General features: G+C 44.4%; 1 protein-coding gene across 4 annotated transcripts in view; it reads left to right on the top strand.

Moving 5' to 3' along the window:
- The first annotated feature begins 3,535 nt into the window (after nucleotides 1–3,535).
- Nucleotides 3,536–13,427, top strand: part of NT5DC1 (5'-nucleotidase domain containing 1) — a 140,583-nt gene continuing 130,691 nt past the window's right edge. For 3 of the 4 annotated variants that reach the window (XM_058566414.1, XM_058566413.1, XM_058566415.1), the window contains exons 1-3: nucleotides 3,536–3,741; nucleotides 9,306–9,397; nucleotides 11,058–11,129. In XM_058566414.1, coding sequence (XP_058422397.1) covers nucleotides 3,649–3,741; nucleotides 9,306–9,397; nucleotides 11,058–11,129 — 257 coding nt within the window. In that variant the 5' untranslated portion in view covers nucleotides 3,536–3,648. The remainder of the gene's footprint in view (nucleotides 3,742–9,305; nucleotides 9,398–11,057; nucleotides 11,130–13,427) is intronic. The other variant, XM_058566416.1, reaches the window with a different exon arrangement.

Here is a 13,427-nt window from a genome sequence, read left to right as displayed (position 1 = left end):
TAGCTTTACAAAACCCCCTGCTTTCTTCTCTTTTTAAGACGGATTTGAGAGAACCTATCCTCCCCTGCCTTCTCATTTTGGCGAATTTGAATAAACTTTTCTCTGTCTCCAAGCACCTATGTCTCAGTGATTGGCTTACTGTGCATCAGTCACATGAACTTGAGATTAAGAGATTGAGTATCAGTATTAACATTACACACAACTAAAAGTACCAAAATTTTAAAAGCCAACAAATAACTTAAGCAAAAATCTTAAGCAAAGCCCATGTCCTTTAGGGATCTTTGAAATGACAAGTATTATTTGCTACATTTGACACAACATCATCAATTAGAGTCAAATCTTTAAAATTTTTTTTATTGAAATAATCAATATTATATAAGCAAATTAGTGAATAATCATTTCCTAATTTATAATTAGGATTTTGAAATATGCTTTTTTTTTTGGATTTTTTTTCTTTTTTTTTTTCTTGTGAGGAAGATCAGCCCTGAGCTAACATCCATGCCAATCCTCCTCTTTTTGCTGAGGAAGACTGGCCCTGGGCTAACATCTGTGCCCATATTCCTCCACTTCATGTGGGATGCTGCCACAGCATGGCCTGACAAGCGGTGCGTCAATGCGGCCTGGGATCTGAACCCAGGCTGCCAGCAGCGCAGCTCACCCCCTTAACCACTATGCCACAGGGCCAGCCCCTAGAGTCAAATCTTACTGACTGTATTAGTCTGCTCTGACTACCTTAACAGAATACCATGGACTGAGTGGCTTAAAAACAGAAAATTATTTTCTCACAGTTCTAGAGGCTGGATGTCCAAGATCAAGGTGCCAGTAGGGCTGGTTTCTGGTGAAACCTCTCTTCTTGACTTGCAGACTGCACCTTTTCCCTGTGTCCTCACATGGCCTTTCCTCTGTGCAGGCGCATCTCTGGTGTCTCTTCCTCTTCTTGTAATGACACCAGTCATATTGAATTAGGGCCCCACTTGTATGACCTCGTTTAACTGTAGTACTTATCTCCTTAAAGTCCCTATCTCCAAATATAGTCACACTGGGGCTTAAGGCTTCAACATATTAATTCTAGGGGGACATATTTCAGTCCGTAACACTGACATATTTAATACTCAAAGAAACAGAAATTAATTAGTATCTGAGCAGAACATTGAACTTTTGGGTGATAACAGAAGAGCTGTGGTATTTTATCAGTACATGTGATAGAAGTTGAATGTATAGGAAAAAAGGAAATATCTTTATTTAAAAATAAGCCTTATGAAATGAAGTGAATGTTTGTAGCTAAGTTCAGTGTTATGTAGCAAGTAGGTGTAGGGACAGGAACCATCCCACTTGTTCTTAGAGGAGTTAGACTGAGGTGCAAGGAACTGGCCAGGAAAGGTGAGTGGAGCTCAAGGAGGGGTCAGATCCTTCAAGATGATGGGATTGGATTATTTGCTAAATTCTCCCACAAAGTGTCTAGACTCTAGCACAAGGGCACTTTGAGTGGACACGAGGAATATAAGAAATATAACAGTTGTTATACAGTAAGTTGATGAGCATGTTCAGGTCTAACCGCCATCTCCAGTCTCAGGGCCATTAAAAGCAATCCTTTGTATTCTTCCCTCTGGCAATGAATGCACTTGTACATTTTCAATACTAAAGAAAGTTCCTAAAGTGCCTATTCCCACAATAAAGCAAGATATTCTCCAAGGAGACTTAGGGCCTTCAATGTGAAGTCTACCTGGAAGTTTGACCTTGGCAGGCACTCTACTGCAAGAGGCAAAGAGGAAAGTGAAGGTCAATGCTCCATGGCCAACAGACTTATGCAAGGGAAATAGGGACAAGCTGTGAAACAACCCAGCTTTTTCTCTTTTGACTCACAACATTAAAGACACAGTTGTGCTCTTAACAGTGAACAGTTCAGTCTTCTTGAGGATTCTTTCCTGTTCCTATTTTAGAGAGATTTGTTTGGGGCTTTTAAGAGTTATAATGGAACAAGTTACCAATCTATTCAAATGGGTCCACTAGATGTAATAAGTGTCCTACCAGATTGAACTATTTATTGCACTAAATTAATCCCTTGATTGATCTATTAGCCTCATAAGGGTTAAATGTAATTCTCAACCAATTATATTTTCATTATGTCACAACTATTATTCCTTTTTCCATTGGACAAAGTATTCCCTTAGATTTAAAACAGAAGCAGTACAATGATAATAGATTTACATTTTCTGTTTTTAATGAGGAGATTTGTATTTCTTCTTTTAAATGATTTTAAAGATCTCAAAGTTCTAGCCCTTCTTGTACAGGAGTTCTCAGAGAGAATTAAATGCCCCAAGCAGCCATTATATGTAATGAATTAACTTTTCTCCTAAACATCTAAAATGATACTAGCTTGGGGCCAGCCTGGTGGCACAGCAGTCAATTGCCAGACCTCTGCTGCTGTGGCCCGGGATTCACAGGTTTGGATCCCAGGCGTGCACCCACGCACCACTTGTCAAGTCATGCTGCGGCGGCCTCCCATATAAAGTAGACAAAGATGGGGACAGATGTTAGCCCAGGGCCGGTCTTCCTCAGCAAAAAGAAGAGGATTGGCATGGATGTTAGCTCAGGACTGGTCTTCTTCACAAAAATAAGTAAAATAAAATAGTTACACAAAACTTTTAAAAAAATAAAATTATACTAGCTATACACAGTCCCTGAGAAAACTGAGAAAATTTCCCCCAAGAGCAGTTTATCTTCTATAGACCTTAAAACTTTCTGTTTGCAGAAAGTTCTCTCTTCTGTAGTATGTTCTATTAAGTTTCTGATCTTTTTAAAGAAAACTTCTTCATTACAATAAAAAAATAGGATAATCAAATAACAAAACAACCAACATTGGTTTCCTTAATCAGTGTCATTTTCCAGGACGTCCTTCATGATTTCTAATTAATTTTTCTCTAACGCACTCCAAGGAGTGAAATGGTGAAGGGTCTCCTATTTTACTACCTAGAAAACCACGGAATTTAAAGTTTTTGATTGAACCTCATGGTCAGAGATGAGGCGGGCAAAAGGATCTTCCAAATTCTAGGCTAACTAGATCAGAGGGCTATTAGCGGACAAAATTTTCTCCATAATCTTACATTATTCTGCACACAAGAGTAAATTGTTAGGTTTAACTTTATAATCTCCTGGTTTCCCTGGAGCCTTGAAAACGAAGGCGAGCACCAGTTAATTTTGCCGCATGGGCTACGTGCCAACATGGGCTTAGCTGCGCCCTCCAATTTCTGCAGTAGTAGCGCCTCTCCTGTCACATTCGGCCCCGGAGACTAGAGGCCGGGTCGGTGTCGGCGAGCGTGTGCACGGTGCCGGAGCGGCGGGACCCTGCGTGCGGGCGGCGGCGGGATGCAAGGTGGCGAGCAGGCGGCCGGGGCGGGGCGAGGGAAGGCCCGGGCCGCGCCAGGGGCGGGGCGAAGCGTGGCCAGGGGCGGGGCGAAGCGTGGCCAGGGGCGGGGCGAAGCGTGGCCGCCGCGCCGGGTCGGGTCCCGGACAGCTGCAGCCTCCTCGTCCCGCCCCGCCCCGGGGCGTCGTGCCGGATCCTGTCCGGTCTGGACACGCAGCGTCCTATCCGCTCGCTCCTTGCACCCTCCGCGAGCCGGGGCACTTGACGGTGCTCCCTGCACAGCCATGGCTCAGCACTTCTCCCTGGTCAACTGCGACGTGGTCGGCTTCGACCTGGACCACACTCTGTGTCGCTACAACCTGCCCGAGAGCGCCGCGGTGAGTGGCGCGGGCCGCCCGGGGCGCACGGCGTGCAGCCTTCATGGCGGCTGGGGCTGGAGTTTCCTACCGGCTTAGGCGGCGGCGAGCGCTGCCGGGGACCTGCAGCCTCCGCGCCTTTGCGCAGAACTCAGCCTCCCGCCGCAAGGCTGGGCGGAAGTGTGCATCCTCAGATCCCCGCCCGTGGAACGAGCACCGGCTTATTTCGCCCAGCCATTAGCCGAGTTTGAGAGAGGGGTAGGGAAGAAAAGGGGCAAAGGCAGGGCAAGTGTGCAAGATCGGGCTGGGGAAACCGTTCCTAGGGCCGGAGAGGAAGCGGGGATTGGGGCCCTGGAGGTGTCCTTTGCGGATGCCGGGCCTTGGAACTTCGGTGTCAGTCATTCTGGGCACCAGCAGCGCGCCGATACAGCCACCTGGTTAGGTGCTTGTATTTTCCTTGGCCGCATTTTTCCTTTTGCACGTCCATGCGACCACATGTCAGTTTTTAAACACTGCAGTCAGGGAGAGATTGTGTGTTGTATTGGAAGGAACACTAGCCAAAAAGTCATTAAGATCTTAGCCCTGGTGTTGCGTTTTACCAAGAGAAGGAAATAAACATTTATTGCTCACCTACTACGTGCTCCATGCACTTTGAGTAAGTTCTAATTGTAATAGCAGCCTGCAAAGTTTGAGTCCTCGCTGCACTCCGATGGGAGGGGGAGTGTGGAGTATGTATGATGCCACACTGGTATCCTCAAATGAATTGTTTTCCCTCCCCCATTCCATTGGTTTCACAAGGAAACTAATTGTGAAAAATTAACAAATTTTTTAGTCAAAGATCTAAGCATCCTAGCAGAGGAAGCTAGTTATGAACACAGTGGTCAAAGGGAGGGCTCCACAACTAGACAGCCTAGCTTAGGGCGCCAGCGCCTCTTTACTGGCTCTGTGACCTTGAGCAAGTTACAACTGGGTCCGTTTCAGTTTCCGCATCTGTAAAATGGGGCTGTTAACTGGATTTACCTCAAAAGGTTATTGCAAGGATTAAATGGGTAATAGATGTATAATGCTTAGAGCAGTGTCTGACACATACAGTGTTTGATTTTTTGCTTACTACCCAAACCATTTCCAAGCCTCACCATTTATGAGTAGAGCTCTGGGCCACTGGTGCAGACATCAGGCAGGGCTGCTACTCATTATGGTGAGGTCAGTGCCCCCAGTTCAGGAACTCCATCAAAGGTCAAAACCACGTCTGAATTACTCGTGTTTTCTATGCACAGATGCTAAAAAAAAAAAAGTGTGCTGTGTACTGTTCCTGCTATTATCCTTTTCTGCTTTCCTACTATGCAGGTGCTTCCTTAGTAATACTGAGACTTAAGAAGGCTTTTTACTTCTTGATCCTTTGGCACCGTTTCTTCTAGGTCTTTGATTCATGCTTTCCTTCCCTCTGTGCCTTTCCAGTTCTCTCCTGGTTCACATTTTCTTGCATCTCCTCTCTGGTCACCTTCATTTGGAGGAAATATTGTTAAAACCACTGTTATGTTAGAGCCAATTTTGTGCATGCGTGAGCATAAAATTTCAGAATACAAGATCCTCAAAGAAAAAGATCTTTACTACGAGCCTGGAATATAAGTGATGTTTAAAGGTCGAAAACAATAACCTAGTGCGTTTTGGATCGTGTTTGGTTCAGAAATCTTTTATTAAGTACCAGCAGTCTGCTGAGCACCATCATAGAGTTGGGGATACAGACATGACACACAGTGGAGTGTCTCTCCGATTCAAGTGGCCTTGTATTGGTCACAGATGCTGGAAAGTTGGTTCAGTCCCCTATGGTGAGGGCAGTATTGCCTGGACCTTGCTGCAGTCCCCTGTGCCTGGGGCCTTCCTCCCTTCATCATGCTAACTTCTCATCTGTCAAGTTTCATCTTACATAGCATTCCCTTTGGGGATCCTTTCCCAGCCCCCTAGAGTTTACCCTTCCACCCCCATCCCACCTCCAGTTTTCCATAAAAGCCTTAATTTCTTATAGCACTTACACACAGTGTTCAATTTTCCTGTTTTCTTGTTGGAATCTTCCTCTGGAGCCTAGTTCCATGACTCCTTGACATCAGTATCTGACAGTTTGGTGTGTGTTCTGGGAGCCAAGCTGAGTGCTTGGCATGGACTGGGTTCAATAAATAATTGTGCAATGATTGAATAAATAGTAGTTATTGTAATAACTGAATAGGGCACTTACAGCCACTGTTCTAATAAGCATTCTGCTTATATCAACTGGTTGCATCCTTAACCCTGTGAGGTAGGTGTTATCATCACAATCGCTATTTAGAGATGAGGACCGAGAGGCACAATAAGGATAAATAGCTTATCCAGGGTCTCCAGCAAGGTGGTCTGGCTGGTGGGTTTCTGGCCCCCACCACCAAGCTTTGTGTGTTGCAAAACCCAGAGGAGAGGCCTGGAGTGAGGCTTGAGCTGAGTCCCGCCACAGGAGTTAGAGTTGGCAGGTGAGGAGGCAGAGAGGAAATATAGCCAGGGCAAGGAGCTGGAGGTGAGAGACAGCACCTCTCCAGCAGAAGGTGGGGAGTTGCAGGAGAAGATGCTGGAGAAGTCACTGGCAGCTGCGTCATGAGATGCTGTGAGTGCCTCTTACCCCAGTCTCATAGGCATTTAATAAGTGCAGAGTGCAAATGTGGACTGGGCGGGTCACCTCACCTCGGGGCTCAGGAAAGGCATCCTAGAAGTGATGACGCCTGTGCTCTCCTGGGGTTGCAGACTCAGAAGTGTATGGGGTCAGGCAGTTAACCTACATGTGTGAGGGGGAGAGTGGGGCCTGTGGCAGCCAGGAGAGGGTGTGCCCCTTCTGAAGGCTCAGCCGTGCTCGACTCCTGCCAACATTTGCCATGAGGAGTGGAGGCTCAGTCTTGCCAGACCTAATTCTTTTAAGACAAAGTTAGAAGTCTAACCTTCTATGAGAAGTCTCTCAATTTTTACCTGTTAGCTCATTTTCTAACAGCATGATTATAGGGTTGCAAGATTTTTGCGAAGAAAAATACAAGACACCCCGTTAAATTTGAATTTCAAGTAACATTTTTACTGTAGGTAAGTTCAAAATATTGCATGCAATATGCTTATACTAAAAAATTATTTGTTGTTTATCTGAAAATCAAATTTAGCTAGGTATTTCATATTTTATCTGGCAACCTTAAGTGGGAACCAAGTGTCATTTGTGGTCTGTATATGACCCACAGGGCACCGATTTGCCGCTGCTGTGGAGTGTGCATTTCTATTAGTTGTCATGAGGCTGTGAGGGAGTAAGTGCAGCTGAGGCTGGGAGAGGAAGGGGCTGGTCATGGAGGCCCTGTGCTATGAAGCCTTCTGGGGTAATTCAACATTATCTAAGGGAAAGCTCCAAGAACCGAGGCCTTGGGGCTAGAACAGGGGTTTCAAAGGCACAGACTCCCCTCTTTTTTCCGGCACCGAAGTTCTTTGCCTCTCTTTGTGCATCGACCCCATTTTCTCCTGTTACAGATGTCTCCTCTACGAGGTAAGAACACAGCTGTGGATGCCCCAGTTGGCAGCCCAGCTGGAAAGGGCTCCTTTCTCTTAGGAAGGAATCTGACCTCATTGGAATCACATGCCCATGTCTTAATCAGTATTGCCAAGGGGTGAGAGCTGCCAGTTGTCCAAGGCTGAATAAGGTACCTTGACCAGAAGCAAGTCTAATGGTGTGCGGTAACTATTGGTAGCTTGAAACTGGCCACGGTGGGAGTCTTTATACCATGGAAATGAGCAAATGCTACAAGTCAGGACCTTGTTTTTTTTAACCGGCGCTTGTAAATGCTTAAATTAAATTTACTTGTATGGCAGGCGTTGCTGGAAGCACTGTACATCTGTTAACCCCACAGCACTGGTTGCTTTCAGGGAGGATCATGATGTGTATTTTTTATTGTCTGTAGTACTTTGTACCTCAGAGTGACTCAACAAATTTTTGACAGATTTTTTTTAATGATTGAATGAAAATCCATATAAGTCAATGGTTTTCAGTCATCTCTGGGCTTCAGGAATTCTGTAGAGGCCCTACCTGGGCCCCACCCTCTCCTGTAGGCTTGGAGTTTCTGGGTGGTTTTAAGAACCATTACCTGTGGTTCTGAATCACCACCAGGGTTGAGAACTGTTGTTATATAGTGTTGACATAATGTGGGTCTATCAACAGTTCACCTGGATCAGGGTCACATTGTGTCGCGTGGGAGTACGGGTAGAGTGATGTTATTTCGCTTTACGGTAGAGAACAGCTTTATCTGATAAGGAGCCTTTGCTTTCCACATTTATATCCTGACACTCACACCCCAACCTGCGCACAGTTTCTAGACCTGGGTTGCCCCTCCCGTCTGGACTCACCCAGCTAACTGCGGCCTCTTCCAGGCGTCAATGTAAACATCACCACTGCAGGAAGGCCTTCTCGCACTCATTTTGCTGTGTCTGTACCCTCTTCCCTCTGTGCCATCCCATGCTATCAAAACCTGTCTTGGCTGAATATCTGGGGAAGGGTCAGGTTGCTCACTTTTCTTCTTGCACACTGCTCAGTCTGACCCCAGAGCACTGTTCTGCCTCTGGTTCAAGTGCATCTGATGCCGCACTAAGAATACCCAGAAGGAGCATGGGGTAGGGCCAGGGTGGACCTTCACTCACCTTTTGCCTACTTTTGGTTTGGAATGCACAGTTCTTTAAAAATGGATCCAGTTCTTAAAAAAAGATATTTTACTCCAAAACCTGGGATTTTGTTGTTGAGAAATCAGAAGATCTGTCAACAATCAGCAGAGCATTTATCTTTGTGCTCGCTTCCAGAAGCTTCCTTTGTCTTTTTTCCTCACTTGTTTTTGTTTTTGTTTTTGTTTTTCCCTCCCCAAAACCCCAGTACATGGTTGTGTATCCTAGTTGTGGGTCGTTCTAGTTCTTCTATCTAAGCTGCTGCCACAGCATGGCAACTGACAGACGGGTGGTATGGTTTCTCGATCGGGAAGCGAACCTGGGCCACCGCAGTAGTGAGCACTAAACTTTAACCACTAGGCCATGAGGGCTGGCTCTCAGTTGTTTTTCTTATGGTGAAGAGATAAAGAGATATTTCCAGTATCTGATGGAGGTTCCATGATTCCTTGCTGGTCCCCATGTGTATTTCCCTTTGAGATTCCCCTGAGATGGGGCCTTTCAAGCAAAGATGGACCGATGATGGGTGTAATGATAGAGTGCTCGATTTATTTATTGTCTTGGTGTTGTGTTAAATAAGTTTACAAAGCTTTGTCAAGTCTTAATGATCTCCAACCCATTAGAATTTAGCAGTAAGATTAGTAATTGTCCTTGGTTGTATAATTGTATATTGGTGGTATAATTTTGGAGTATAAGAAAGACACAACAGCTACTTGGAGCTCAAAGGCATAGATAAATTGCTTGTGAACTGCAGAACTTCCCAGTTACAGATATTTCACTCCAAACTGCCCCATGAGTGATTCCATTAGGTTTGCACAAATGTGAAATTAAAAATGAGTGGTGACTTTTACATTTACTCTCTGTTTTTTCCTTCTCCTTGTTTACAGCTCATTTATAATAGCTTTGCTCAGTTTCTGGTCAAGGAGAGAGGGTATGACAAGGAATTGCTCACTGTTGCTCCAGAGGATTGGGATTTCTGGTAAGTTCTTTTTGTTAAGCTCCATGCATTCCTTCTGATGCTTAATTGCTTCTGATAAAATTTGAATGCTTCCTCTTCCATGGAGGCAGAAAGTGAAATGTGAAATTGAGTCAATGGCTTCTATACCAAAAGTTTAATGTTTAATGAATTAAAGTCCTTTCTAGTTCAAGTTTAGACTTGCTTAATTAAATGTGAAAATAAGCTAAGAGCTTATGTGACTAATTTGGGTATTTTTGTATGGTTCAAGTTTGTCCTTGTTAAGAGTTTCAGAGGTTATTAAAAACTGTCTCGAAAATTTACATGTTTAAAAAAAAAAAATTGGGGGGCTGGCCCCGTGGCGCAAGCGGTTAAGTGTGCGTGCTCCGCTGCGGTGGCCTGGGGTTTGCTGGTTTGGATCCCGGGCATGCACCGACGCACCGCTTGGCAAGCCATGCTGTGGCGGCGTCCCATATAAAGTAGAGGAAGATGGGCATGGATGTTAGCCCAGGGCCAGTCTTCCTCAGCAAAAAAGAGGAGGATTGGCAGATGTTAGCTTAGGGCCGATCTTCCTCACCAAAAAAAAAAAAGAAATTTGTTTTATTGCCCTTTAAATAAAAAAATGTAGAAGAGGAGGAATCGTCATGTTTTGAATAAGTGTGTAAATTAGGACGTTTGGTTTTCTGTAATTTGGATAGACATTCCTGTGTCTGAGACTCTTACTGTTTTCTCGCTTCCTGGATTAGGAATCTCAACTTCCTAAGGCTTCTCTTGTCTTCTCTCTCATTTAGCAACAAAGACAAATAAAACTGCTATTAAAGCACTTTAAATTGTGCAGTTGAAAATTAATAATAATCCTAGAGCACATGAAAAATAACATGCAGAAGTAATTCTAGAGCAATGATGTTCATCTACTTCACATTCCTCCAATGTTTGGTTAGGCCTTTTTGATTTATCCCTTTTGTAAAAGGAAGAAAACATTTCACTGTCTGAAACATCTGACTCTGGGAATTTTACTGTGGACCAAAGTAAATAACGCTTCTAAAGTACCCTGTCATTTTTTTTTTTAATTCTCTTGGTATTTGGTGGCTATTCTACCTCCTTGCTTTTATTATTCATAATAATGCATCTGTACCTACTTTTCTCCCCACACCCCACAAGTCTTTTACAGTGAAGAACCTAAAACTTGGTATTTGACTTGCTTATGGTGGTTTTCAATAATATGACTTGCCCAGAGGGCAAGTTCTTAAAACCTGACCTAACTGAGGCAAATTCTAAAGAGTACAGAAAAGACTCTGGCTAAGATCTTAATTTGCAGAATATGAATATGTACATGTGTCTGTGTGTTTTATTTGATAGGAAACATTTACATTCTAACAGAGACATACAATGATGTTCATTCTTTGTTCTCTTTGAGTTTTGGATTCCTCTTTTTAAAAGCTTAAGGATATTACAAACTAAACATGTTGTCCTTCATGTGCCTACATAACAGTTTTCCTTATGTACTTGCTCTGTGGATGATATTTAATTTTAGAATTCTTGGATATTCTTATTCATTTGATTAACATATTCACCTGGGTGGGAGAATCCCTTTTTAGCATTATGACTTCTTAAAAATATAGATCATTATTTCTTTGTTAGCTAAATATGTGGTTTGATTGGTAATCAGACTTTTCTATTTTAGTTGCAAAGGCTTGGCATTGGATCTGGAAGGTGGGAACTTCATTAAACTTGCAGATAATGGCACTGTGCTCAGGTAATGAAATTTTGTTGTGCAGTCAAAACTTTACTCTTTCCAGGACATTTTATTACTGTATGGCATTTGATTGTTAAGATATGGGTTAAATAAGATTATTATTTTAGTCAATCAGATGACAGATTATCTGTGCGCCTCCGTGTCTTTTTTTTTTTTTTTTGTGAGGAAAATCAGCCCTGAGCTAACATCGGATACTGATCCTCCCCTTTTTTGCCAAGGAACATTGGCCCTGAGCTAACATCTGTGCCCATCTTCCTCTACTTTATATGGGACGCCGCCATAGCATGGCATGACAAGCAGCACATTGGTGCCCTCCCGGGATCCGAACCCGCGAACCCTGGGCCGCTGAAGCGGAGCGCGCACACTTATCCACTTGCACCACCGGGCCGGCCCCCTTTTTTTTTTTTTTTTGTGAGGAAGATCAGCCCTGAGCTAACATCCACACCAATCCTCCTCTTTTGGCTGAGGAAGACTGGCCCTGAGCTAACAGCCGTGCCCATCTTCCTCCACTTTATGTGGGACGCTGCCACAGCGTGGCCTGGCAAGCAGTGCGTTGGTGCGCGCCCGGGATCTGAACTGGGGCCGCCAGCAGCGGAGTGCGCGCACTTAACTGCTATGCCACAGGGCTGGCCCTACCTGCGTGTCTTTATATAAATCGTTTGAGCTATTTAAATACAGATCTGGGAGCATTAGACTTAAAGTTTCTTTAAATTTAGTTCATCAGAAACAGTTGCAGGAAATACAATAGAATGTTAATAACTTGCTTCATCTCAGTGACCACCCCTACTGCAAAAGAGCCTGGGAATTATATTGTGTTAGGTGGGTATGTAGGCGGCTGGTATAAAATCGGAGTTCCTTTTATTAAGGAAGAAGGAGAGAATGGACGTTGGGTAGGGATTGGTGGTTTATGCACACCTCTCTCTCTTCCTCCATTTATCCAAATTTGCTCCCATCATGCAGGACTCATGTTGTGTCCTGGCTGCCTCTGGAGGTTTTCCTAGACTCTTCATCAGTCTCTCCCGTCTGCTGCACTCGTTGCTGACTCCCTTTCCTTCTCCTCTCAGGGTGAGCCCAACACTGTGAGTGTTGGTAAGAGTAGGGCTAGCAGTTGAGAAGCAGCTGCCATCACTGATCTGAGTCTTATGGAGAGCACCGTGGAGTGAGCATCCATTTTTCTGCCAGTTCTGATAGTACAGGCAAGTTATCATGGCCGTCCAGCTGTGCGATTTATTATTTATACTCACACGATCAGAGTCTTTTCCAGGAGAGGATGCTCAGCATGGTTACGCCTTGTGCATACTCTCCCTATTGATACATCGTTCTTTCTGCACTGTACAAACTCATACTCTCCCCCAGACTTTCCCCTGAGGTGCCCTAGCTAGAACAAGTGTGGCCCCCTTCTGATTATTTTGTTATTTATTCGCATGTTTTTTCCTGGGGAAACGAGATAGAGTGTATGTGTATATGGATACATTTGTATGTATGTGTATCTGCATACACAGTGCAGCTTTGACCGTGACCTTTAACTCGGCTGTCAGATTATTACAAGGTACTTGGCCATCTTCATTCGAACTTGAAAGAATAGAAAGCATTCCACAGTTTTGCTTCTTTCTTTCATTGTTCTGTCTGTCCCTTCTCCCAACACCCCTCTCCTGAAGTCTGACCCTCTCCATTCAACTTCCAGCTAACCTGCAGTTTCTCCTGAATTTACTAGCTTCTCACCTTGACGCCTGCTTTCATCCGTCATAGGAGGTTCCATGTCTGATCATATTTCCCACTGAGGATTCCTCCATCTTTACATATAACTGTCTAAAATGTTAACCTCCTTATAAAAAGGAGCCCGTTTGTGATTTATCCTCCATTTGCCCTTATTTCATTTCTTTTTTCCTTCGTCTTGCTTTGCTACCACAATATAACACCAAGGGAAAAAGAATGATACTCCCTAGCATTATAATTCCCCATAATAAACAACATAAAATATCAGCTGTCTCTCTACAGGGTAAGATTCTCTTAACCAGGCCCAACTGATGCAAAAAGCAGTCTTTTGAGCACAGAAAATAGCTACTTTCTTGTCTTGCTGTTCCAAGTTTTGCCGCATTCATCTTGCTGTTTCCCATTGTGTTTTTAGCTACGTTGTGTCCTTGAGTGGGCGGGTTGCTCTCCTGTCTGTCCTCACAGACCCCTGTGCTCACAGCCGCCCGCCCCTGGGTGCCCAGCCAGCCACCCCCGCGCCCCCACGGGCCCAATGTGGCTCACACGCTCACTCTCCTGCCTGCTGCCCTTTATCTCCTGCTGCCA

Source organism: Diceros bicornis, chromosome 23 (assembly GCF_020826845.1).
Source record: "Diceros bicornis minor isolate mBicDic1 chromosome 23, mDicBic1.mat.cur, whole genome shotgun sequence".
In the NCBI taxonomy this organism is placed as follows: domain Eukaryota; kingdom Metazoa; phylum Chordata; class Mammalia; order Perissodactyla; family Rhinocerotidae; genus Diceros; species Diceros bicornis.
The sequence above is the reverse complement of the archived record's forward strand: the minus strand, read 5'-3'. Positions and strand labels throughout refer to the sequence as shown.